A 26323-nucleotide genomic window follows, 5' to 3' on the forward strand; every position below is an offset into this window, starting at 1 on the left:
GTTAGAAAAACAACACTGTAAGTGTTTATATCAAGTGTGAACAGATATGTATAAAATGTTTAAAGATATATGTATAAAGTGTGCTTTAAACATTTATGTGCAGCACTGAACCGGACACACAGATCCCAAGCTGCAGTGTTGCTGTGTGTAAAGCCGGATGCTAGTCACAGGCACATAGGGCTCAATTCAATTCCACACGATTTTAATAGCGCCGGGAAGGAGCTTCCGGAACTATTCAGTTCAGCGCGCTGTTATGTCGAAGTATGCCGATCTCTCGCCTTATACATGGTGTTTAGTCGCGAGAACCGGCATTCTCCGACTTAAATGCTGCTGCAGTGCTGTTTACTTGTGCTAAGGGCAGAAAATAGCATCACGCCATGAGTTTTGTCGGATTTCTGCTCGCACCCCAGGAGCAGGGCTCGAAGAAAACCTTTAGTCAGGCATTGAATTGAGCCCAAAGTTTGTGTGTGTATATGTGTGTGTGTATGAATATGTATATATAATGTGTGTGTGTGTATATATATATATATATATATATATATATATATATGCAGGATGACCTCCCATGCAGCCTCATGCCTGAAAGTGGTATTAGGAGGTGCAATGGGTGATGGACAACGCGGCCAGCTATTTATTTTCAGGATGCTCTATAGAGGGTCCCCGCCCGTTGTCCAGGAGACTGTTGGCTGGGCATCTTGTTTGCCTTGTCCAGGAGCCCAGATTCAGTTAGAGGAGGCAGGCTTGGTTCCTTAGCAGATTCCTGGAAGTACGTTTTCGATGGAACTATTTCCTAATCACAGATGTGCTGGCACCTGAGCGGTGACCTGCACTACTTGTGGGCTCAGGCACAGAGGAGTGGCCACTCTTCCCTGTCCATAGAGGACAATGTTAAAGATGAGCATGTCTTGTGCATGCTAGGCACATGCACTTAACTTAATTGGGTAAAACTACAGGGTCAACTGGTGGGGTATTGAAGTAAGATAAGAGAAGAGCCTGCGTGCTCTGAGTGTGTGTATCTATTTGGACATCAAGAAAGCATGAAGTGCTATAACATCTGTATGCTGTACTCCCTCAGCACTTACAATGGGAAAGAGTATTTTTGAAGACTATTTAAGCAATAAATCATCTTGCCTTGAGACGACTTAATCTATAAACTGCGACAACAACATTGCGCCAAACTCTATTCCGTTCTCCGGCTGTTCTGGATTGAGCCCAGTGTCTCCATTTTGAGCAATCGGTGGGTATCGGCCAACACCAGTCAGGAGGTTTGGCCTCACCTTGTCTACGCATATGCAGCATAGGCGGTTCCAGGTGCCGACGTAGGAACCTGGGAGAAGTGGTTCCAGGTGACAATATAGGTCCTGGATGGAAATAAGCGGTTCCAGTGCTGGTGGAGCTTGGTGGTGGCGAAGTTACACGCCTACGGCGCAGTAGGTGGAGTCTGTAACAGGCGGTTACTGACTGTAAGAGGGAATCCCTTATACCCCAAGATCCAGTGGGATCAAAAATAATCTGTGGCCGCTTGGCGGAGGCAAGGTCATCCGGTCACAGGCCCTCTATACACGATGTGTACGATATGTCATTTACAGGGGTATTCAATATGGAGCAAAAACTCTGTTTTTGCGATGTCTTCGCACTGATGATGTCATTTTCGCAGGTTTTAGTTTTACACCGTATTCAATTTCAAAGACTTTTCGCAGGTTCGAAAAGTCTTTGAAAAAAAACGGGGATAACTTTTTACCACTGAATAGGTGGTGAAAAAAAGTGCAGAATTGGGGTTTAGGGGTGCAGGCTTAAAAAAAATAGCCTGCACCCCTGGGAATGACATTTTAAAAATAACTGTATCAAAAAAAGTTTAAAAAAAAAAATAGGGACACCCCAAAAAATGTATTTCAAAATTGGGGTGAAAAAAAAAAGGAAAAAAGTGTTTAAAAATAGGGAAATAGGTTCAGGGCTATTCTGCAAGTATGCGGCAGGTGTATTCTAGAATAGGCTATTAGCGGCAGGTGCATAGTTGCAGAATTTAAAAAAACTTACTTTAGGGACATAAAAATATGCTAGTACCCATTTTCATGTACCCCAAATTTGATGGGACCACTTAAAAAAATGAAAAAAATAACCTAAATGCTCTACTGCAACACTTCTTCCATGTTGGGAAAAAAACACCTGCTGCGGCTATTTAAATCCCCGACTTTCATTTGCAGGCTAAAACGGGGGTACCCATAGTGATCCCCCATGTTTTTACAGTTTTAGGGGGGCCCTACAATTTATTCCAGATATATTTTGGTTTTTTTTCGCAGATCCCACTTCGCAAGTTCCCATTTTCGTAGCTTTTATATTGAATACGGGGATAAAGCGGGTGCGCGCCCAATACTTTATCCCAGGTAAAGCTCCGATGTGGAGCGAAAAGTCCAGCACGGACTTTTCGCTCCCATATTGAATACCTCTGTTAGTGTTTTCTCAGCTTAACTCTTTATCTATTGCCACCACCTTGGTTCTCCACTGAACACAAACTTCTCAGTTTCCTCTTTTTCCACTGCACTTTTTCTGCAAGGCTGCCCCACACTTCAAGCTACTCACCAGCAGCCTAATTCCAGGCACTGGGTGCATAGTCTTTACACCCTTGCCTATTTTTGTGTATGTTTCTTGCCTCCTGTATGATTGATTTCTCACACTACTCCCTGGTGGTAAATCATACCAAACCCCTTAGCTACCCTTTGTATGTGTTGGCCTGTAGTGTCTCTTTGCCTTGGGATTTGCATTAGTAAAAATGTTAATTTTAGATTTTCTTTCTCAGTTACTCTCTTAGCCGCCTGAAAGGTCATTTGCACATAACATATACTGCCTTCTCAAAAAGTACAGCTGCAATTTCTCTCATTAGTTTATTGATCAGCATCAACAACAAATGAGTATTTTAGGATTTATTTACGTGACATTGATTTTCATTAATCCCACTTTATGTACATCTTTATTATATTAGACTTCTATTGGTGATTTCTTAAAGCTATTTGACAGAAGTGATTGCCCGTTTTCATCTGTATGAAGGATCTTTGGGGGAATTCAATTCAGCGCAATGTGCCAGCAATTTAGATTGGCGATGTGATTTTGCAGGTAAAAGTCATCTCTTCACAATTTTTCGTTTCTAAACTACTGGACAAGCTGCAATTTTTTTATTGCATAAATAACTGGTCTTAACTCAGTGGTTCCCAAACTTATTGAATTACGGAACCCCTAGAGTATCAACATTCATTTATTTTTTTTTTTTCATGGCACCCCTAGAGCAAAAGTTTCTTATTCAGAAAACAATATTAAATTAAGTAAATTGTGCTTACCTGTCACCCTTATGTGGTGATGGACATGGTTGCACTACTGTTTGTCCACATGTTTTATATGATTGGCAGTTACCAGCACTGGTTTTGTCTATCAAATTGACTATAAATAATTTTGATTCGATATGCAAATGACTGGGTATATGTTCCTTGAACACTACATGCACGAAAAAAAAATAAATCAATTGAATATTGCCCCATCAGCTTAGATGGGGGATAAGACGCAGTCAGGCATGCGAAAACATTTGCTTTCCCCCCCATTGTGGACACAACATAATGTTGCCATTGTAAATGTGGACACCCTTTTTCCTGGTTTTCAGGTTCGGAAGGATGTGCTTAGGGTTAGTTAAGAGCCCTATCAGAACTGCATTGTCAACCTGCCGAATGTCAGCATTCTGTCGGTGTTGACATTTGTGTATTTTCTACCGCACCAAAATGACGGTGTGGTACAACTGTGTACTTTATTCTTCAGTTTACAAGTCATCATGATGTTTGCCATCTCTAGCACATGTGTAAATTTGAGCATGACCAGATAGTGCCACCCCTTACTAAATTATTTTGTGCGATATTAAAATATGTTTTATTTACTCAATAAAATTGAGAAAACAGCTCTCTGTTAATCCTCCTTAAAATTTTGCTAATTGAATCCCCCCCCATAAGTAGCAGTTTTCTGCTATTCTATTTATTTACCATATTGACACCTTATTATTTTGTAATCTTTTACTCATCTTCCTGTGTCCCAGATTGTCAGATCTGACCTACTGCACGGCAGATATGACGATGTGATGTGCGACCAGCGGGGACGCACATCGCATCATGATCGTGAGTGGGGACTCACAATTTACTCTCAATTTGGCCATATTTTACACGACCTGTCGTTCCAATGTGTCGGAATCGGACAGATCGGGTAAAATATCACTATGTGTTTGGCCAGCTTTAGAATTGAATCTAAATTAATAAATAAATATTGGAGAGCCACATGTTGAGTAGCTGCCAGTTAGTCCTAAACGTTGGATCCCAGGGTTAAAGGAAATTGCTCAGAAACCGAGAAGATACTGTATGAGTGAATGAACGTTGCAGAGAAGTCGTCCTTTGTGTTCTTAACAAGTCAGTCTATCCATTCACCAAAGACTAATTAGGCTGACTATAAAAAATATTCACCTTCTTTGTTGTTTTTAACTTTTTGATTCCTTACTGAAAAAATTACTTGGTACATTAATTATGACTCCATACCCACTGATTACTGCAAATAATCTCTAATGTCAAAATCTTCCCTAAAGCTATATAGTAACTATAAATGAAAATTCAGCCAATAACTGATTATTCATCTCTTCTGAGTTCACATAATTATACAATGTAAAATGTTTAATTTAAATTTAAAGTCTGCACCAGGCTAGGAGGTCTTGCAGTCACTTACTGCACTTTCAAACAAGTACACTACCTGTCAAAAGTTATAGGATACTCCAATTTTATCAATTTATTTATTTTTTACATTTACGCAGTTTAATGTCTCAAAGGGAGACAAAGTGCAAGTTTGTTAAGCTCCCAGGATGAGTGCCCAGCGTTATTCACTAGCCCGCTCTGTAATTTCACCACTAGCTGATTTCTGAATGCACTCTCCTGAGAATTGAGCGTAATCCGTGCTAACTAGTTCTTTGGGGCAGCATCTCGTGCAGTAACATAATCGCGTCCGGCAATTAGGCTGGAAAATGACGTTTTTCTGTGACTAAGCACTACACATTAGGCGCAGTAAACTGCATCACCATCTATGGGGAGAACTCAATTCAGCGTCTGGTCCTAAGTGCCAGACGTGATGGGGACAATTGAATAGCTCCGGGAACTCCTTCCCGCCGGTATTCACATCGCACTGAATTGAATCGCCCCCATAGAGTCTAAAATCCTGTTTTGTATTTGTGAACTTTTGCCATTGATCTCCACAAAATACTATGGTGCACAGTTTCACGCAAGTCAGTTTTGCGGATGGAACTTGCAAGTTATCACACAACACATGCTCTGTAGCCGAGCGCAGGCATCTACTGAAGATTCACAGTTGGATATAACTCAGTGGTATCTCTTTTATCTCTATTTGTGGATGAAGGAGTGTAAGTCCGTCATAATGGGGGGTTCCCACATATGCTAAATTCAGTGAAGGTGTGTAAATGGAATTTCAGTCTATGCATGTTTTCAGACAGCTCATTTGCACCAAGAAAGGGGATTGTGCAAGTTTGCGATTTAATTCAGTTCGATATGAACAGCGTCGGGAAGGGGTTCCCGGAGCTATTCACTTGACTATCCTGTTAAGTCTGACCTAGAATATTTTTACCCTCCCTAGGTGCGAGCAGAAATCCGACTTAAGTGCCGGCCTCGATGCTGTTTTCCGGCTTAGTACAGCGCTAACAGCATTGCGGCTGGCACTTTAGTTGGAGGATGCCGGATACCACATCTAAACAGGGGTGGTGACCGGCATCTCGCAACTAAGTGCAGGACGCAATGGGAGCAAATGAATAGTTTTGGCAACTACTTCCCGGCGCTATTCACATCACGCTGAATTGAATCGCCACCAAAGAGGAAAGTCATAAAATCAAGGGAGTTGTGTTTGGGGGAAATTAACTGGGGAAATTCAATTCAACGCTTGGCGCATATTGGCCATATATGGTAGGCTCGACATCGTAAGTTATCTTGCGATACCGCCAGGCACAATGTGCTGTTCCGGAAAGGCACATCACACTGAATTGAGTTCCCCCCCATAGATGGTGAATCTCCACTTCTTTTTTTTTTTTTTTTTTTTTTTTTTTTTACAGGCACATAATGAAAGTGTAATTATGGCCAACTTCTATGGAACTTTGAATCAGTGTATATACAGCTAAAACTTATTATTCACTCATGATTACCACATTTTATTATAGAAAAAAACACCCTTTCTGCAGTTACATCTCAGCAGGGTTTCTACCATCTTCACATAAACAGATCCTACAATTTCCAGTCTTTTATCATTGCAATATTGCCGGAGTTCCATCAGGTTGGATGTGGGCAGCAATTCTACAGTTTAACAATGTCCAGGACAGTTTTGTTTCTTCAATGTGGCTTTTGCTATATGCATTGGATAACACTCCTACTGCAATAGAAGTAAACTTTCCTTTCCTAGGTCTCTAGAGTCGACAAAAATAAAGATTTAATTTCCAATGTGGAGATGTTGCCTCAAAAAATATAACCGTACAAACTGCGAATGATGTGGTTCTTAATAATCCTATAAAATAATTGACAGTTATATCAGCTTTAATGATGCACATTCTAATTAGTTTGGTGTAGATCTGTTCAGTGGCAGTAATTTAGCCCAGTAAGATGGCAGAAGGATCGCATGCATTGTTTTTGATGAATCAAATTATAATTGAATTGAATGTTTATGCTCCATCTGATTAGGCAATGTTTCTTGTCTGTTTTACTTTATTCCTCTTTATGATACAAAGTTAATATCTAAATATTCCATTACATTTTACTTTGTGTAGAATTGTGCTTTCGGAAAGGTAATAGCCCATTTAGGCTTAAAATATTATTAATTTCCATTTGTCGAGTTCGAGAACATCTGTGAATCAGCCAGCACAGACCAAGCACAATTTAGCTTTATGTCAGTGGAAAGGATACTTTGTGAATGGCAACATGTCCCTACTTTAAAAACCACATGTATTTGGAAAGCTTCAAGATTCACTATTAATTTGTTGTATGCTGATTGGACATGACAGTGCTGCAATTTGTGTTAATGGCTATGTATACACATCTCATAATAAAGCTTATGATTTTTGGTTATAGAATATTTGTTGATTCTGCTATTTGATACAGGAATGGTCATCCTTCTAGACCTGCATCATGCATTTGTTAGTGGAATGCAAGTATCGGTAGCGTGAAATAATGTTATTGAGCTCGTTTTTATAGTCTGGTTTATAAAAAGTACAAAAATGTAGCTGGAGCATAGATTTCCCAAAATGTTTTTTTCCTTTATATAAAAAGGCAGTGATTGGGGTATAATTCCTTATAGTTGATAGAATATTTCACCTACAAGCTCAGAGGCAAATAGTTATTTCTTTTTTTTTTGTTTGAATATAGGCCCTCATTCAGAGCCATACGCTCTGAGCAGAGCGCACGCTCTGAATGAGGGCCGGGCTCCATGAAAATGGAGCGTCCTCCTGGACGCTCGTATAGCTGTGGGTCACCACCCACAGGCTATACGAGCGTGCATTTTGATGGCCGCGATGGTCGTGACCATCGCGACCATCGAAATTGCGAGCCGGAGCCTGCGGTTGAGGTTTTCAACCGCAAGCTCCGGAGTGATTTTGGCTCTATCAGAGCCAAAATCACTCCCACTGACATCACTAGTGATGTCAGTGGGCCGACTTTTGACGGGAGGCGTTCCCGTTGGAACGCCCCCGTCAGGGAGGCACGCCCCCGGAACGCCTACCAAAGGGGGCGTGCTGTCAATCAACATTGACAGCACGCCCCCTTTGATCGGACACAACGAGCGAAGGACTTTCCTTCGCTCGTCGCGTCTGGCGCATGCGCACGACGGAGCTCCCTCCGTCGTGCGCATGCTCAGTCCATAACATCGACCCACTTGCGAGTGGACAGCCGCTCGCGAGTGGGTCTGAATCAGGCCCATAGTTCTTATAGCAGATGGATGGTTAAAAAAGTCATTTACATTTAATTACCGTATGTCATAAACCAGCAATATACACATTTTCTAACACAAATGTTTAAATTTTAATACCACATTTTGTTGTCATTTGTGACTGAGCTTGTGCTGAAATTGCTGCCTGCTCTGCTAGCCATCAGTGCTGTCATGTGAGAGTGGGGGATGAGTCTGTACGTGCTGGGATTTATGAAAAGGTTTTTTAACTAGAAGGCAAACCTCTAATGTTGGTTCCCATTCAACATTAGAAGAATGTGGCTAGAATAACTATACATCAGTTCCTGTGCTTTTTGCTAGATTTGAAATGAATTGTTGCTGTTTATTGCTGTAAATGGATATGTATCTGTACAGTGGTCACTTACATAGTTGGTTTCTTATAATCTGTGGTTTATATTATCTGTGGTAGTGTAATTACAGTTTACAGCAGCTTCCAGGGAAACTGCTCAGTGGATGCATTCAAGCAGGTCACATCCATACTGGCATCTCCGAACCCGTGAAGACATGTTTCCTGAACTTGGTTATGTAATCTATGACGATGAGTAGTGCATGTGATATGCAGAAGAATAAGAATTGTAAAGTGCAGTTGGTTAATCTTGGAAAAAAAAATTTAACCTTTCCAGGACAAATCTGTATCGTCTGCCAACATTGGTGATTATTGACAAAGATTATGTGGTCCTTGATGCATTGCACCCCCAATTTTTACTGAATCCAAATTATTTTTATAAATGTATAATTTATTTATTTATGATTTACTGTCTATATTTAAATAGAAAATATGTATTTTTTTTTTATATATATGTATGAATGACATGATATAAGTTATTTTTGACATTTCCGGTGGTCCTTTAAAAAAAAAAAGCAAAAAAAAAACATTGAGAATACCACAGTAATTTTAAAATCTCTACAAATGGATTGTTATGTGCTGGGATTTCACTGGGGAACAGAAGGGGGGGATGGGTCTTGTTCGTAGTGTTTTACAATTACAACATGATCCTGTACACTTCCATACTATACATACACCAATGGCCTCTGTGTTTACTATAATTACTTAGTGATTGAGACTGCAGGTGAATGGGAATTTTGCCACTAGCATTGTTCAATCATAATGGGGGAAATTCAATTTTCGTTGCAGAGATTTAGAGGCATATGTATCAAAGCTTGATGTGAGATATATATCACCAACCAATCAGCTTCTAACTTACATTTTGCAGGCTGTGTTTAAGAAATGATAGTTTGGAACTGATTGTTTGGTGATACATATATCACAGGGATTTACTTGTGATAAAGCTCTGTCCCTGCGGATCTCATCCGCACTCTAGTCGCGGTATTTTCGTAAAAAATACAGCGACTAAGAGCACTCGCATGCGCCGACCCACCGTCACTGCTACCCCCCACCGACGCTAAGCCCCGCCCCCCGCGATCGCGGACCCCTCCCTTCATTACACTTACCTGCATCCTCCTGGCCTCCGGTGATCTTCTTCCGGCTTCCCGATCAGGTGATCTCCCATACTGCACTGGGACCCGATCACCTGATGACCGGGCCGCAGTGCACTATGGGAGACCAGCTGACCGGAGAGGAGCCATCACCGGAGGCCCGATCACCGGTCCCTGGATTCAGGTAAGTAAAAAAAAAAAATGTTTAAATTTTTTTTTCTTTTTTATACAGCAATCAGCTTGCGGTCTGTTTAGACCACATAGCTGATTACTGGTACCGGCTCCCGCCTCTGCTCTCCCCGTTAGAGCAGAGTGGGAGCCCGGTAACCGGGGGAGACCCTGGATAAGGCCACCTCCAGGTGGCGTTATTATCACAGGGCTTCCCCCGGTATTTTTTTTACAATTTATTTTTAGTAACTCTGGTCGGATCACATTTCCCATTACAATTATGGGAAATGCGATCTGCTTTACTAAAAATAAGTGACACTAGGGGTTGGAGTAGAATTTTACTAATTCTACTCCAATTGCCCTGTAATAGCTACAGGTGAAACTAAAATAATGTGAAAAGGTTGTGAAAACACCCTTTTTCACTTTATTTTAGTAAAAATAATGTTAATAAATAGAGCCCTTAGTGTATAATGACAGATCAGATGTATAGTTTGTATCATTCATAGCCAAATCATGGCATGTCTGAAAGCTCTGATAATTTGTGAGCTGCTAATCAGCCGCATTCGGCAGTGTATGTGCTGCCCAGGGCCGAGCGACTAATATTTCCCCTGTTGCTTCACAGGGGAGGAACGCAAATATTGTATGGCCATGATAACTCATGGGTTACAGGCTGTCATATAAAATGTATGTCGGACTGATAGACCTTTATCTGACAATGTATGCCCAGCTTTACTTTTTACATTTGATAATTTATAGTTGCCACAAAAGAATGTTTCTGGTTTTACCATTTGTGGAGTTGTGAAGCTTGTGTAAGAAAAAAAACAAAACAAAGGCCACCCCCTAAAGCATTATAACATAACATCTTAAGGTTTATATTTAGTTTAATTTTATTGTAAAATGCAAAAACACTGCAGAAAAAGTAAGCCTGCAGTATTGTGCTACGCATGGAAATTCATCCACGTACATACTACATTGTTGTGTAAATACCACACAGAATGATGCATCGCTGCTGTCCACGTAAGAGTGCTGATACTCACTGAACGATAACCATTTCAAAAATCATTCAATCGTTCATATCTGAAGGAAAATCTGACAAGTTTGAACGATGCGCGTTCCCTATGGTCAGATAACGATATCTGACATCTGATGTGTTTGCAGTCAGTTTTGGACGATGTCAGCCATTTTAATGTAGTCAAAAATCGTTCGTAGTTCAAATTGTTTGCAAAATCGTTGGTCAAATCGTTCATCTGACCATGTGTATGCTGTATTAGCGTTCCCGCTAGGCTGTTTTAGCGGGGCACGGCGCCCTGCCCTCCTTCTGGAGGGCAAAAAGCACCCTGCCCTCCAGGAGAAACATGCAGTGACCCGGTCACCGCCGGAGAATAGACGCCGGGCGCATGCGCCCGGCATCTATTCTCCCTTTCTGCAGCGCTTGGGGGCTGCCCGGCATGTCCGTAAGCGCCGGGCACGCCCCCAAGTATGACGAAAAGGGGACGCGTCTTATAGACACGCCCCCTTTTCATGACCACGCCCCCTTTTCGGTTCGCCTCTGCCTGCCGCCGGAGCTAGAGTGAACACTACTCTATTACACATCTATGGGGGATTTCAATTGTTTTTGGGTGCCCATAAGTAATGGGCTTCCGACAGGTGATATTCAGTTGTTTTGCTGGTGGGTGCAAGTGTTGCAGGCACCTATTACTTATTGCACATGCCATGCTTAAATGCACCAGGATTAGTGAAAAGTCTAAAACCCATGAAAAATACTGTGCGCGATGAGTTTGGGCGCCCAAAAGCTCAACTTTGGGCAGATTTCTGCTTGCCATCTCACCAATGTGCGAGTAGAAATAATTAGGCTTTGAAGTGAAACTCGTTGGGATATGATTAGTCTTAGGGCCGTATTCAGTTAGCTGCGAAACGTCATTTAGCCAGCAGAAACTTATCTTCGTATTCAATTGTTGTGACTTTTCGCCGGTGTGAAAACGCATTGCAATGTACCCTGCAGAAAAGTTTCGCCTATGAATAACTGTCGGAAAATAGTGCACAATTGCGGTTTTGGGGCGCAAACGTGGGGAAATCACCCTGCACCCTTAGAACAGGTCCCCAAAGGTAAACTGCGTCAAAATAATCCTAAAAAAAAAAAAAATCCTCAAAAATTACTTTGAAAAAGGGGGCGAAAAAGTTCAAAGTTAGGGTACTAACCTAAAAGCTAGCGAAATCGACTTTAAGGGGGGGGGGGGTCTGCAAGTATGGGGGAGGTGTTTTTTTGATTGCAGGTGCTTGATTAAGGTGCGTTTCTAACGTTTTTTTAAGACCTCACTTTTGCAATTTTTAGCCATGCTTGCACCCATTTCCATGTACCTCAAATTTGCAGGGACTAGTTGTTATTTTCACCAAAAAAACTGCTAAATGCTATTCTTCACCACTTGTTCAAAGATGCTAATTAGCAGCTAATGAGAGCATTTAAGTACCCCAAATGGCTTCGGCAGGGCTATTCGGGGGCATCTACCATGATCCCCAATGTTAGTGCATCTTTTGGGGGGTGTCAGGGTGATTTCCCCAAATCTTACAGCACTTTTCGCCTCTTTGAGTTTTGCCGGGACGCGTTTTCGCGTCCTTTGTAATTGAATACGGGGATAAGCGGGGACAGCGAGATACTTTTTTGCATGCAAACCAGCGATGTCGGCGAAAAGTACAGGGCTTTTCGCGGCTAACTGAATTTGGCCCTTAATTGCAAACTGTGTTCTACCAAATATAATATTGTTTTATAATAATATTATACACACACACACACACACACATATATATATATAAATATATAATATATATATATATATATATATATATATATATATATATATATATAAAAATACTCCTTTTGTTTCTAATGAAATTCCCTTACAGCCTAGTTCATGGTTCACGGTGACCTCTATCTACTAGCCAGCAACTGGATGTACAGCTGTAGGATATGTGATTACCAGCACTCTTATCAGTGATCACGCTAAGCAGAAGAAAATGTCTCCCGGGGACCCCTCACTTTAAAAAATTGAAGTCCTATCACAATTTATACCTCACAACCTGTAGCACGTAAAAACGTGCTAAAGGGCATATTTTGCACTGAGAATTACATGGGGAGAAAGGAACAGTGGGCACGGGTGGGAGGGCAGAGTGCACAGGAGAGCAGAAGGGGAGAGGGAAACATGAGTGGGAGGGCAATGTGCAGAAGGAAGAGGGGAACAGGAGGCACAGGGGTGGGAGAGGAGACTACACAGAAGAGCAGAAGGTGTACAGACATAGTGAGAGGGGAACAGGGGGCACAGAGGTGGAAGGGCAGAGTACACAGGAGAACATAAGGGGTACAGACATAGGGAGAGGGGAACAGGGAGCACATGGTGAGAGTACAATATATTTAATATTTCTCTTTCATCCACATCTCCTCTCGGTCTTCATTTTTTTTATAAACTAAGGGGAGCTTCACACTTCTAAATTATCTAAAGTGCCAGCTCCAACTAACCACTCCTCTATACCCCAGTGTAATAGCCTCCATTGTCCCCTGTGGAATCCGAGAAAAGGATTTACTGGCAAGCACCAAAATCCCTTTTCCTTTTTTTTTTATTTTTTATTTTACAGCAGTTCCTATAATAAACGTGCTAGTTGTGTAATAATAGACTGCAGCCTGCCCCATCAGTATTCTAACAGGATACCAGGTACTGTCAGTGCTGTGGATTGGGGCATCTCACCTCCTTCCCCCTCCGGCAGCAGTAGCTGTTCCTGTCTCTCCCCGAATCTCTTCAGGTACCAGCACAGGTCGCTGCTCTCCGCCATCTCAGCCGCTGGTTACCCGGGATAAGAGCGGACTAGACAGGAGTTGGGACAGGATCCAGCCAGCCCAGACCAATCCAGCACCAAGCGCTTTCTCAAATAGAACCGATAGTATGCAGCAAAACGCTCCCCCAGCTGGCAGCATCTCTCCAACTTATCACCGCTGGAGGTGATTGATTGCTCTGCGGCGTTCACACAGCGCGCCCTGTGGGACCCTGTCATTTTTAAAAACAGTCCCTCACCTCCAGTATCGGCGAAAATCGCACTATAGCACGTATTTTGCGATCACTGCTCTATGGGGGGAATTCAATTGAATGCTATGTTAAATAGTGCCGGGAATGAGTGTAAACCCCTGACTAGCGGATGCGAGCAGAAATCCGACTGAACTACTGTCGCAATGCTAGTTGCGGGCTTACCGTGTGCGCTAACAGCATCACACCAGCACTTAAGTCAGGGAATGTCTTTTACCGCCAATAAACCTCTGGTATTGGGTGCAGTAAACTGTAACTTAACAGGGCGTGATTTGATTGTACACCCTGTTAATTTCGAGATACCGTGCGGACAACTGAATAGCTCCGGGCACTCATTCCCGGTGCTGTTAAACATCGCATTCAGTTGAATGCAGGAGAGAATTGTATGTTTTTTTTATTTTGTACAGATTCTGTATTTCTGCATTTATGAACAAAAAAAATAATCTGTTAAATGGCGAAATGAATGTACATTTTTTTATTAAGAAGTGAACAAATATTTGCAAAACAGTGCCAAACTTATTCTGTGCTGTCGCTGATTTCCTAGTCATACACATTTAACTATATGCTCCATGAGCGATATTGTTAAGTGTTTCCCTTGCACTGCCGGGCTCAAAGTCGTTGAGCATACACACTGAATGATATCGTTCAGTGACGGCGGCACTCTCCCTCCTCCCCAAACTTGCAGAACCTGATGATATCATCAGGTTGCCCTGCAAGTACGGGCGATGGTCCCTGCAAATACAGGAGTGTGCATCGTTAACGATATCTTGCATACACACTGGATTATATTGAATGCGATGAATGATGGCGATATCGTTATTAAATTTATCGTCTAGTGTGTACGCGGCTTGAGAGAGGAAAGCACAACCACCTATGTTCTGGGGCTATTCCTTAAGCTTGCCATCCGCTATACAATTTTCTGTCATATATCTGTCCAATCTGGCTGGTTGGAATGAAAACCTCGTAATGTATGGGAGCAAATGGGGATGCAATCGGAAACCGGCTGACGTGATCCCGACAACCGGCTTCCCGACTGCTTTATCCCGGCGTGGGTTAAATGACAGGCGTCTATATCTAGACGCCTGTCATTTTCCCGACGTCGGGAGACAGGCGCCCGGCATCCCGATCGAAGGCCGCTGTGGGGGGGGGAGGGTTAGGTTTAGGGCACCCGGGGGGGACTTAGGGTTAGGCACCCCCCGGGGTACTTAGGTTTAGGCAGCGGGGAAGGGGGGGGTTGGGGTTAGGCACTTACAGGGAGGATTAGGGTTAGGCACTTGGGGGGGAGGTTAGGGTTAGGCACCCCTAAGGAGGGTTAGGTTAGTTATTACTTACCTCAGGACGATCAGGATTTCCAGCGCTGTCGGGCTGCCGCTGCCGGGATCTGTCCATCTGTCGGGCTGCCGCTGCCGGGAATACAAACACTGGAAAATAGCCAAAAATGGTTGTTCAGAAAAATTTGTTAAAATATACAAATGTAACCAATTTGAAGAATTTTTTTTTGTCCTTTTTTCAGTGTTTAAAACCATATGATCGACTGTCATTTGCTCCCATACATTACCAGGTTTTCATTCCAACAAGCCAGATGGCACAGATATCTGACAGAAAATTGTATAGTGGATGGCCAGCTTTATGGGGCCCATCCATCAGCGATGGATTGCCGCGATCCCGCGATGCGGCAACCCGGCATCACTGGATCTCAGAAATCCAACATGTTGGATTTTGACGATCGCGATCAAAAAATGATCGGAAATGTCTGCGATCCGAGCGCAGAACATCAGGTCGGCGATTCCACCCGGAGACGGCGGCACTTCCCATCGCATCGCCGGATCGCAAAAACCTGTTTCTGATGTATGGTCACCTTTTAGATGTATTGCTCTCTCAGTGGTTCTCAAACTCTGTCCTCAGGACCTCACACGGTTCACATTTTCCAGGTCACCCAGCAGGTGCACTGGTGTATTCATTATTCACTGACACATTTTAAAAGATCCACAGATGGAGCTAATTATTTCACTTGTGATTCTGTGTGAATACCTGGAAAACATGCACTGTTTGGGGTCCTGATGACTGAATTTTAAAACCTGTGCTCTTTCTCAATCATATTTTGTCTCCCTCCTATCTGAATGTAGATTTTCTTGTTCTAATAATGCTTTTATATTTAGAAATAAACTATTTTCTAATAATGCTTCAGGATTTTGAGATTTATGAATGCAGGATTAATTTGGATACTTCTTTTTTTCAAACAGGTTTACCTTGGCATGCGTTTGTTTAGATCAGAGATTCCCAAACCCATTCCTCAAGGCTCCCCAACAGTTCAGGTTTTAAGCTGCATACACACACAACGATTTTGTTACCAACGATTTTATGAATGATTTTCTGTCAGATTATCTGTCACATTTTTTAAAGTGTAATGAACGAGTTTTTTTTTTTAACTACAAACGATTTTTGCATATTAGTCAGACTAACCAACGCAATGAAAGTTTGAGTAAACTACAGACGTGAATGCGCATGAACGATAATCATTCATCATTTTAACTCAGAAAGTGAGCAATTTTTTAATGATTGAACGATATCGTTAACGATAATCGTTCAAAAAATCGTGTGTGTATGCACCTTCAGAAATATCCATGGTTGAGAACAGGTGACTTAATTGGTACCTCAGGCAATTTTATTTTAACCAACTGTGCTTAACCATGGCTATCTCTAAAACCTGAACTGTTGGGGCGCCTTGAGGACTGCGTTTGGGAACCTCTGTTTATCCACTTGTCCACTGCACAAGACAATTTATCTAAATCAGTCACAAAATCCTAAATGTGGCGAATGAACAGTGAGTGATGTCTAATTTTAGTTTATATAAAAAAGGGTTAAAAGAGAAGGAAAGAAAAAAACCAAATCAAAGAAAGGGTGAAGGGTTGGCGAAAGCAACAATGGACGGCAGAGTGGGAAATTAACATTGTATCCACTCGCTCTCTCTTCTCAGAACCTTGTCTATATGATGTTGCTGTTTGACCGGTTATACGTTCTTCCTGAAAACTTGAAACTTGTAAACATTGTTTTTCATACCTTGTATATGACTTATATTTTGATTACTTGGGTGCTTTCAATAATAAAATACAGAATAATGGGCAGTACTAAAATGAGGAGCCTCCTGTTCATCAGACCATATGGTAATGCAATGGAAGTCCAGTCTGTACAAATTAATTTGTAATAAAAAATTATTCAGAGGAAGGACTTAAAATGGAGTATAGACTACAAAACCAAACAGGAAAAGGAACTCAAGAGCTTAGATCGATGCCACACAATTAGGGAGAAATCTTACTCCAGTGGAATTGCTCCTGCAACTCATCCCAGGAGCTACACCCCCTTGCTTCTAATTGAATTGCTAAGGGGGAAATGTATCAAGCCTTCTAGAGAGTGGATAAGTTGCCCATAGCAACCAAGTACCGTCTACCTATAAGTTTCTAGAATATACTTAAAATATATTAGCTAGATGCTGATTAGTTGCTATGGGTGACTTCTCTACTCTTTTACACAACTTGATACATTTCCCCCTAGGTAGCAATAGCCAGCTTTTCCTCCATATTTTATCGAACTGGATGTTTTAGGAATATGTTGATATCGAGGTGCTTCCTTAGCCATGAGAAAGATTCAGATATAACAGAGACATTTCATCTTTTTGAAATTATTAATTGTGTGTTTTCTGCAAACTAATCACGTAAAGAAGATTGTTCATAGGTGACAGTTAAGATGCATACACACACAACGATTTTATTACCAACGATTTTCTGTCAGATTTTTTTAAAGTGTAATGAACGATTTTTTGAATTACAAGTGATTTTTGAAACTTCCCTTAATGAAAATCGTTCAGTTGGTCAGAATGAAATGCAAATGGGAACGAGCATGAACGATAATAGTTTCATTGTTATAACTCAGAAACTGAACGATTTTTTCAATGATTGAACGATAACGACGTCGTTATAGTTAAATCGTTAAAAAAATTGTTACGTGTGTATGCACCTTTTCGTGTGGAATATCATTTATAATATAGGTGTGTGTGGGGGGGGGGTTCTTTATCTCTCAAAGCACTAAGGACCTTATTCAGAGGCGGCCGTACGGTCTACGACCGCACGGCCGCCTCGATGTTTTGCCAGTGCGCATGTGCACGAGGGAGCCGGCTCCCTTGTGCGCATGCGTGAGACCCGCTACGACCAACAGCGCTGGTCGTAGCGGGTCTCTTTCCAAAGGGGGCGAGCTGTCGATGTTGATTGACAGCTCACCCCGTTTGGAAGGCGGGCCGGGGGGGTGGTAGCCCAAACGGAGGCATTCCTATGGGAACGCCTGCCGTTTGGGGGAGGCCCCACTGACATCACTAGTGATGTCAGTGGAGAGCTTCCGGCTCAGACAGAGCCAGAAGCTCTCCGGGGCTTACGACAAGTGAGACCCTACCCTCGTCTCTGACCATCGCGACCATCACCCGAGCGGTCGTTAGAGCTGTGGGTGTTAACCCACAGCCTAACGACCGCAACAGAGGCGGGCGGTCAGGATGCAAGTGGCCGCCCAGTTTCTGAGTGACCGCTTGCATCCTCCGACCGCCTCTGAATGAGGCCAAAAATTCTAATCTCCGTTTGGTTTTAAAGATGTGTGATGTGTTGTAATTCCATTAACTTGTACACTTTAGGGGTAAATCAATTGTTTGCGCCGGCTGCTTTATCTATCGGGCGCCCGATGGAGCAATTCAATTGTTGCTCCTTTCGGGCGTGATAGCCTTTGGCATTTCAGCTCACAACCTGTTGAGGTGGCGAGCAGGAATGTGGGACAAGTCCGTTTTGGGTGCCCAAACAATATTTTTGGTGTTTTCCTATCCAGTACTTTAGACTCGTTTAGCCGTTTTACTGGCTAAGCCCTGTCTCTTTGGGCACAATAAAGCATGGTAGCTCAAAAACAATTGAATATCGCACGCCGATCTCCTGTCTCTTTAGACGGGAGATCAAGTGTAATAAAACAATTGAATTGTCCCCATTGTAACAATAGCATTGCCATGTACTTGCTTTGGGGGTCCTGAGCTTGTGAAAATCATTAATAGTTAATTATTCCTCAGACAGTGGGATTTGGCAACTTCTGTTACATGAATGTAAATGTCTAGTATTGTTGTCTCATTGGGGCCATGGGTTCATTGTTGATCAGGGCACTATCTGTGTGGAGTTTGTATTTTGTCTCCAGTTTTGTCACACAGTCAACATACTGGTAGATTAATTTGCTTTTGACAATAATTAAATAAACTTGTGGAAGGAAATTTGGATTATAAGCTCCAATGGTGCAGGTATACATTTATATGACAAAAAAAATAATATGAAAAGCATTACATAGTACAGTGACACTATACAAATGATAATAAATACACTGCTCAAAAAAATAAAGGGAAGACTAAAATAACACATCGTAGATCTGAATGAATGAAATATTCTTATTAAATACTTTGTTCTTTACATAGTTGAATGTGCTGACACCAAAATCACACAAAAATTGATTGGAAATCAAATTTATTAACCCATGGAGGTCTGGTTTTGGAGCCATACTCAAAATTAAAGTGGAAAAACACACTACAGGCTGCTCCAACTTTGATCTAATGTCCTTAAAACAAGTCAAACTGAGGCTCAGTAGTGTGTGTGGCCTCCACGTGCCTGTATGACCTCCCTACAACACCTGGGCATGCTCCTGATGAGGTGGCGGATGGACTCCTGAGGGATCTCTTCCCAGACCTGAACTAAAGCATCTGCCAACTCCTGGACAGTCTGTGGTGCAATGTGGCGTTGTTGGATGGAGCGAGACATGACGTCCCAGATGTGCTCAATTGGATTCAGGTCTGGGGAACGGGCGGGCCAGTCCATAGCATCAATGCCTTCGTCTTGCAGGAACTGCTCACACACTCGAGCCACATGAGGTCTAGCATTGTCTTGCATTAGGAGGAACCCAGGGCCAACTGCACCAGCATATGGTCTCACAAGGGGTCTGAGGATCTCATCTCTGTACCTAATGGCAGTCAGACTACCTCTAGCGAGCACATGGAGGGCTGTGTGCCCCCCAAAGAAATGCCACCCCACACCATTACTGACCCACTGCCAAACCGGTCATGCTGGAGGATGTTGCAGGCAGCAGAACGTTCTCCTTGACGTCTCCAGACTCTGTCACGTCTGTCACATGTGGTCAGTGTGAACCTGCTTTCATCTGTGAAGAGCACAGGGCGCCAGTGGCGAATCTGCCAATCTTGGTGTTCTCTGGCAAATGCCAAACGTCCTGCACGGTGTTGGCCTGTAAGCACAACCCCCACCTGTGGACGTCGGGCCCTCATACCGCCCTCATGGAGTCTTTCTGACTGTTTGAGCAGACACATGCACATTTGTGGCCTGCTGGAGGTCATTTTGCAGGGCTCTGGCAGTGCTTCTCCTGTTCCTCCTTGCACAAAGGCGGAGGTAGCGGTCCTGCTGCTGGGTTGTTGCCCTCCTACGGCCTCCTCCACGTATCCTGATGTACTGGCCTGTCTCTTGGTAGCGCCTCCATGCTCTGGACACTACGCTGACAGACACAGCAAACCTTCTTGCCACAGCTCCCATTGATGTGCCATCCTGGATGAGTTGCACTACCTGGGCGGAATTCAATTCTTTTCATCCCCTATCACGCCCGACAGAGCTATTCTATTCTTGCTCCTATCGGGCGCGATCAGCTGCCAAGCGCTACATTTCAGCTTGCAGCCCCTGGGGGATAAGAGCTGAAATGTGCGAAAAGTGACATGTTTGGGCGCCCAAACATCACTTTTCGCGATCGCGCCCAGCACTTTGGTCGGGGTTAGCCGATTTACGCTGCTAAACCCGACCACTTTGGGTGCGATCAGCGTGAAAAGCTGGCACAATTGAATAGCGGCCCGCGATCTCCTGTCACTTTAGACGGGAGATGCGGGCCGCGAAATCAATTGAATTCCGCCCCCTGAGCCACTTGTGTGGGTTGTAGACTCCGTCTCATGCTACCACTAGAGTGAAAGCACGGCCAGCATTCAAAAGTGACCAAAACATCAGCCAAAAAGCATAGGAACTGAGAAGTGGTCTGTGGTCACCACCTGCAGAACCACTCCTTTATTGGGGGTGTCTTGCTAATTGCCTATAATTTCTACCTGTTGTCTATTCCATTTGCACAACAGCATGTGAAATTGATTGTCAATCAATTGCTTCCTAAGTGGACAGTTTGATTTCACAGAAGTGTGAATGACTTGGAGTTACATTGTGTTGTTTAAGTGTTCCCTGTATTTTTTTGAGCAGTGTATATAGCTCAAAAAGGATTTATTTGTGCATTGTATGTTCAACTGTTGGGATAAAACTTGTCCCTGTGCATGTGTCTTACTTAAATAATAACCGGTTAGGAAGAATATGGAGATTTGGTGGGTTATCATTGGGCTTATCTTCAACATTGTTCTTGGGAAGAGGAGACTATTTGCAGCTATTGTAATGACAGGCTTGAACAGTGGTCGCATTGGTTGTTTTTTTTTCTGTGGAGTTTGTGTGTTTATATAGCTTGAAAATGTTGTAAAGGTTAGCACGGTTGACATAGTGGTTAGTGTGACTATCTAACAGTACTGAGGTCATGAGTTCAATTCCTGGTCATAGCTTACTGTGTCTGGAGTTTGTATATTCCCATTGTGTTATGTGGGCTTCCTATAGGTGCTTTGGCTTCCTCCCACATTCCAAAAACATACTGCTGGTTTAATTGGCTGCTGTCAAATAAATTAACCCTAGTGTGTATTTGTGCCCATGTGATAGGGCAAGGGTAGGCAACATCCGGCACTCAATGTACACATCCCAGCATTCCTTGCCACAATTTTAGCATGCCTTGACAACAAACCTGGCATGGCATGCTGGGATGTGTAGTTCCACAGCAGCTGGAGTGCCACAGGTTGCCTACCCCTGTGATGGGGAATACAGATTTGTAAGCTTCACTGGTACTAATGTGAATTACTGAAATATTCTCTGTAAAGCGCTGCATAATGTGTGCACCACCATATAAATGTTGATTTGCAATTTAAAGAATATGTTCACGTACAAAATTAAAAAGGCTACACAATCTTATTGTAATTGCATTTTATTTTGTGATGCAAGTACTTCAAAACAAGATATATCACATCAGACCATTTCCCCCCTTTAATGTGACCCGACAAGACAAATAAGAAAATGCTAATTGAAAATAAATAGGCAGTTATTCAGAAAAAAAGTGAAATACAAAATCTACAATAACCTTGTTACATAATTGTGCACACTCTTTCATAGTGGGGCATTGGCTGTGTTCAGAGTTAACCAAGTCATGTAACATGGTAATCAACATACATGGTAATCAACATAATATGCCAGTATTGGAATGGACTGTGATTAACCCAAATAAAGATCATCTGTTCCTGTAGGATTTCTGTGCACCTTCTTTGTTTTTATCCTACTGTGATATCTATTGTCCTCAAGGAAATCAGTGTTCATTACTAATGATCAGGGATGGGTATAAATTAAAAGCAGTAAGTGGCATTGCCAGATTAGGATGTCCCTCCAAAATTGATAACCGGGTTAGCTATGGGCAGGGCCGTAACTAGGGTGGTGCGACATGTGCCCTGGAACAGGGCACCACAGGGCAGGAGGCGCTGTTCAGGCCTGTCAATTCTCTGTATATAATCATTCTCATTTCTAGCTTACTCTTCTTTTATTCACGGCATCTCCTGGCTGCCCCTCTCTCCTCCCTGGCAGCCTCCCCCTCCATCTGACCACCTTCCCAAGCACCTTCATTCATCCTCTTTTATTACACACACGTTTCAAAATACTGTCATACCCGGGACTCAAACCCATCACCTCTCACATGACAGTCAGACACCTGAGACACGGAGACACTGGCGAGTGCCGCCAGTGCTGACCAAAAACGGCTCTGGCTATGGGGGTTACATTTCTTGCTCATGAAGAAGATCAAATCCTATATAATTTATGCAAAACATAAATTAACCTTCAATGGAGGGGATTCAATTGTTTTTGCACCCTCTCCCTCTTTCAATCTAATGAACCTTGAACTGTTTCGTTTGTGAGACAGAATTGGAAGGCCCAGATGTGAAAAGTTGATTGAGACTGATTCATTATTATTATAAAAGTAAAACGTGCTTCCAAAAAATATTAGTTTAGGGGTGTGAACAGTTATGTATCCAGGGTATTTTACGTTTTATATTTCAGTTCTTTTCCCTAAAAAACATCTATTTTTCAGACAGTTGCAAGGTCACAATCTCCTAACCCCACGGATCTCCGGACCCACGGACTGCGTTAACCCAGAATTGATGGGTTAACACGCAAGTAAATGGGCTTGTGATTAAATAGCTCCTAGGCATTAAAGCCTGGAGCTATGAGTTCGCATTAAGCATCGGGGCTAATTGAAACCAGCCCATAGTATAAGTTGATCACCCTTTTTATTAATTTCCTATCTGGTGCAATGACTGATATCGAGGAGCCACAGAGCATTGCAGGGCACCAGGAAAGCTAATAAATGTGGTAATGCAATCTATGGGCTTGAATGATGTTAGAATATGTGTATAATTTATTCCAGCCATGTTCTGTGTGCCTCATGTCAGTCCCTCCGTTATTGACAATTTGCTATGTCCAGTTTAACTGTCAGAATGATTGATTATTTTGCTTTGTGCTGGTGATTTATGTGAATCAATGAAAGTTATCACTTTGGTTATTATCTCAACAATATAAAGATGTGTGATACATTTATATGTACTTATTTCTTGCTTTGTCAGGGCTGTGATTTGGGATAAATAATGATAAAATTGCTTTCATTGCCATTTGTACAGCATCTGTACACGTTTCTGTCTTTCTTCATTTGCAGGAACATCACTTACAACGAGCTATCTCAGCACAGCAAGTTTTTAGAGAAAAAAAAGAAAGCATGGTTATTCCTGTTCCTGAGGCTGAGAGCAATGTTCTCTACTACAGTCGCCTGTACAAAGGAGAATTTAAACAGCCCAAGCAGTTCATTCACATTCAACGTAAGTTCATGTGTTAAAGTGGCAATGTGTCTTCCTTGTTAGCATTTCATTAGCCACACAAGCTGTATCTGTTGCTTGGAGCTGGACGAACCACCTGCCCTCTAGAACAGGAAGCTGAGCTTCCATAAATGCTCTACAAACATGACTCTGTTTCTGATTTGTTTACTTTTTGCTCCCAGTCCCCTTCACCCTTTTAAAATCGCTTTCTGAAAATAATAGTGTCACCATTTCCTTGTGATATTATTGTATAACAGAAATATAACTGAGAAGTTTGTTAGCCACCTTTAGCAAACTTGCCAGTAATACACACAATCTATTGCGGTTACTGAGAATTTTTGTAGGTCATACAGTATGAGTCTTGCAGATCAGATTTTAGTGTGTGTGTGTGTGGCAGTCCTTTACATCTACCATTAAAGCCAGTAATATCTTGGCTGCAAATAGGACAGTCCTGTCAATGGACTAGATGGGCTAAGTGGTTCTTATTTGTCGTCAAATTCTATGTTTGTATCTGGAAACTTATGTAGATGTAAGCATCTTCATACACTTGGGGAGGAATTCAATTGTTTTCTCCGGCGGCTCTGACTAATGGGTGCCTGACGGAGCAATTCCATTGTTGCTCCGTTTGGGCACAATAGCCACCAGTGCCGGCATTTCTGCCCGCAACCTCCTGAGGCGATGAGCAGAAATGTGTTAAGTCCTGGTTTTGGGCACCGATCTGCTGTTTATACACCCTAACCAGGACTTTAGACGGGTTTGACCAATTTACGCGGCTTAACCCGGTGTAATTGGGTGCAACAAGCTCGATAATTAATGGGCACCCAAAAACAATTGAGTTGCGTCATTTGGACGCCCATTAATTAGCACGCCTAAAAAAAAAAAAAAATAATAATATTTTATTACCCCCTTGAAGTAGACTTATTCAGTCAATGTACTTAAGCCTGTATATCCGTTCAATCTATTGTATATGTGTTAATTCATAATATTACTACACATTTTGTATTCGAATGATATTAGCATGCATTGTTCTCTTGTTGTCGGTCTGAGCTAGTTTTTATTGTGTACCTACACATTTTCAGCAAGTTGGATATAACCGTCCTGTCTTTGCAAGAGTCATTGCCAATCTTCCTTAGTGCCTTGACTAATGGACACCAAAACTAAGTAGCAGTTAGGACTTTTTTTCAGGAATAGAAACATTATTGCAGCTAAATAAATAAACCATAAGGCAGGACAAGTATTTACATTCACAAATATACACTATCAAGAACTGTTCAGACTCCTTTCCGTGGGAACCTCATGTGAACACCAAGAGACCCTTTTTCTATGTCTTTCAAACACCATCATGAATCCTGTTTGTGTTTAGTGGAAACATTTGTGGTATTTTTGTATTGTTACAGTGATGCATTTTCATGTTACATCAGGTAATCATTTATTCATTTTCATCTCTAGCATTTAATCTCGACAATGAGCAGCCAGATTATGATATGGACTCTGAAGATGAGACTTTGCTTAACCGACTCAACAGGAAAATGGAATTGAAACCACTGCAGTTTGAAATTATGATTGACAGATTGGAAAAGGCCAGCTCCAATCAGGTATTGGGAGTATAAACTGTTGACAGTACATTTTAACAATTGTTTGCTATTTTCCATAAAACATCAATTGATGTTGTGGGGATAGTTTCTTTCTGAGGGTGATCCAGGTTTCCATGTTGCATACATTGTGTATTTTAAAGAGAACCTTTCAGCAGTTCCTCTTATAGGATAATGTTCTATGAATTCTCTTGCACCTATTTCCTCTTTATTTCACCTTTCTCTTGTTGAGGGCGCAGACCTGGGCGAGAACATACTGTGCATACACAAATACATTGTACACAGGGTACTATGCAATAAACCAGTGAGACAAAAAAGGGAAGACCTGCTGACAGGATTTCTTTAAACAATAGGACATCTACATCACTAGTGAATTGACCCTTTAAGCCGGCTGTACATGCAGTGGTGTTAAAGTTTTGATATATTATGTATCTGACTTGGTCGGCACTGAAATTGATACCATTTATATGCCTGTGTTCATTGCAACAAACTTCCGTTAGGCAAAGGATCACAAACAGATATCTGGAGGCTTCAGGAAATGATTTGGGCAATAGTACCTTTACACACATACAGTATATGCTACACACTAATAGTAATCTCTAAACACCTGAGTGGCTTGCCTTTCAGTGTAGTTAACGTATACATCATATTGCCATCCAAATTATCAGATGTAAGGCTCTATGAGAAACATGCTTATATTTTGTTGACATCAGTTGTTTTGGAGTTTTTTGTTTTCTAATCAAAGGTATTTTCAGTAAAATATAACTCTTTTAATTCATCATAGTTGCCAATAAACGTCTATTGAAGGTGTCCCTTATAAGAAAATGTAACCTTCCCGCTGTAGACTCACACTTTTAGATATGCATTTGCCAAATTACCTGGGGTGAGGGGGGGGGGGGGGGGGCGTGCTAACATTACATTATATCAGCTGGACCCAAAAAGATGATAGCCTCAATAGCTGCCCATTACAATACGATATACGCAAATATTATTAATTA

The 26323-nt window shown here is 42.1% G+C and overlaps 1 protein-coding gene across 1 annotated transcript in view; it reads left to right on the forward strand.

Moving 5' to 3' along the window:
- Positions 1-26323, forward strand: part of EPC2 (enhancer of polycomb 2) — a 116691-nt gene that overhangs the window by 51957 nt on the left and 38411 nt on the right. The window contains exons 2-3 of the mRNA XM_088474874.1: positions 23577-23736; positions 25183-25328. Coding sequence (XP_088331000.1) covers positions 23577-23736; positions 25183-25328 — 306 coding nt within the window. The remainder of the gene's footprint in view (positions 1-23576; positions 23737-25182; positions 25329-26323) is intronic.

The sequence above is a fragment of the Taudactylus pleione genome, unplaced genomic scaffold (assembly GCF_031769625.1).
Source record: "Taudactylus pleione unplaced genomic scaffold, aTauple2 ptg000156l, whole genome shotgun sequence".
Taxonomy (NCBI): Eukaryota; Metazoa; Chordata; class Amphibia; order Anura; family Myobatrachidae; genus Taudactylus; species Taudactylus pleione.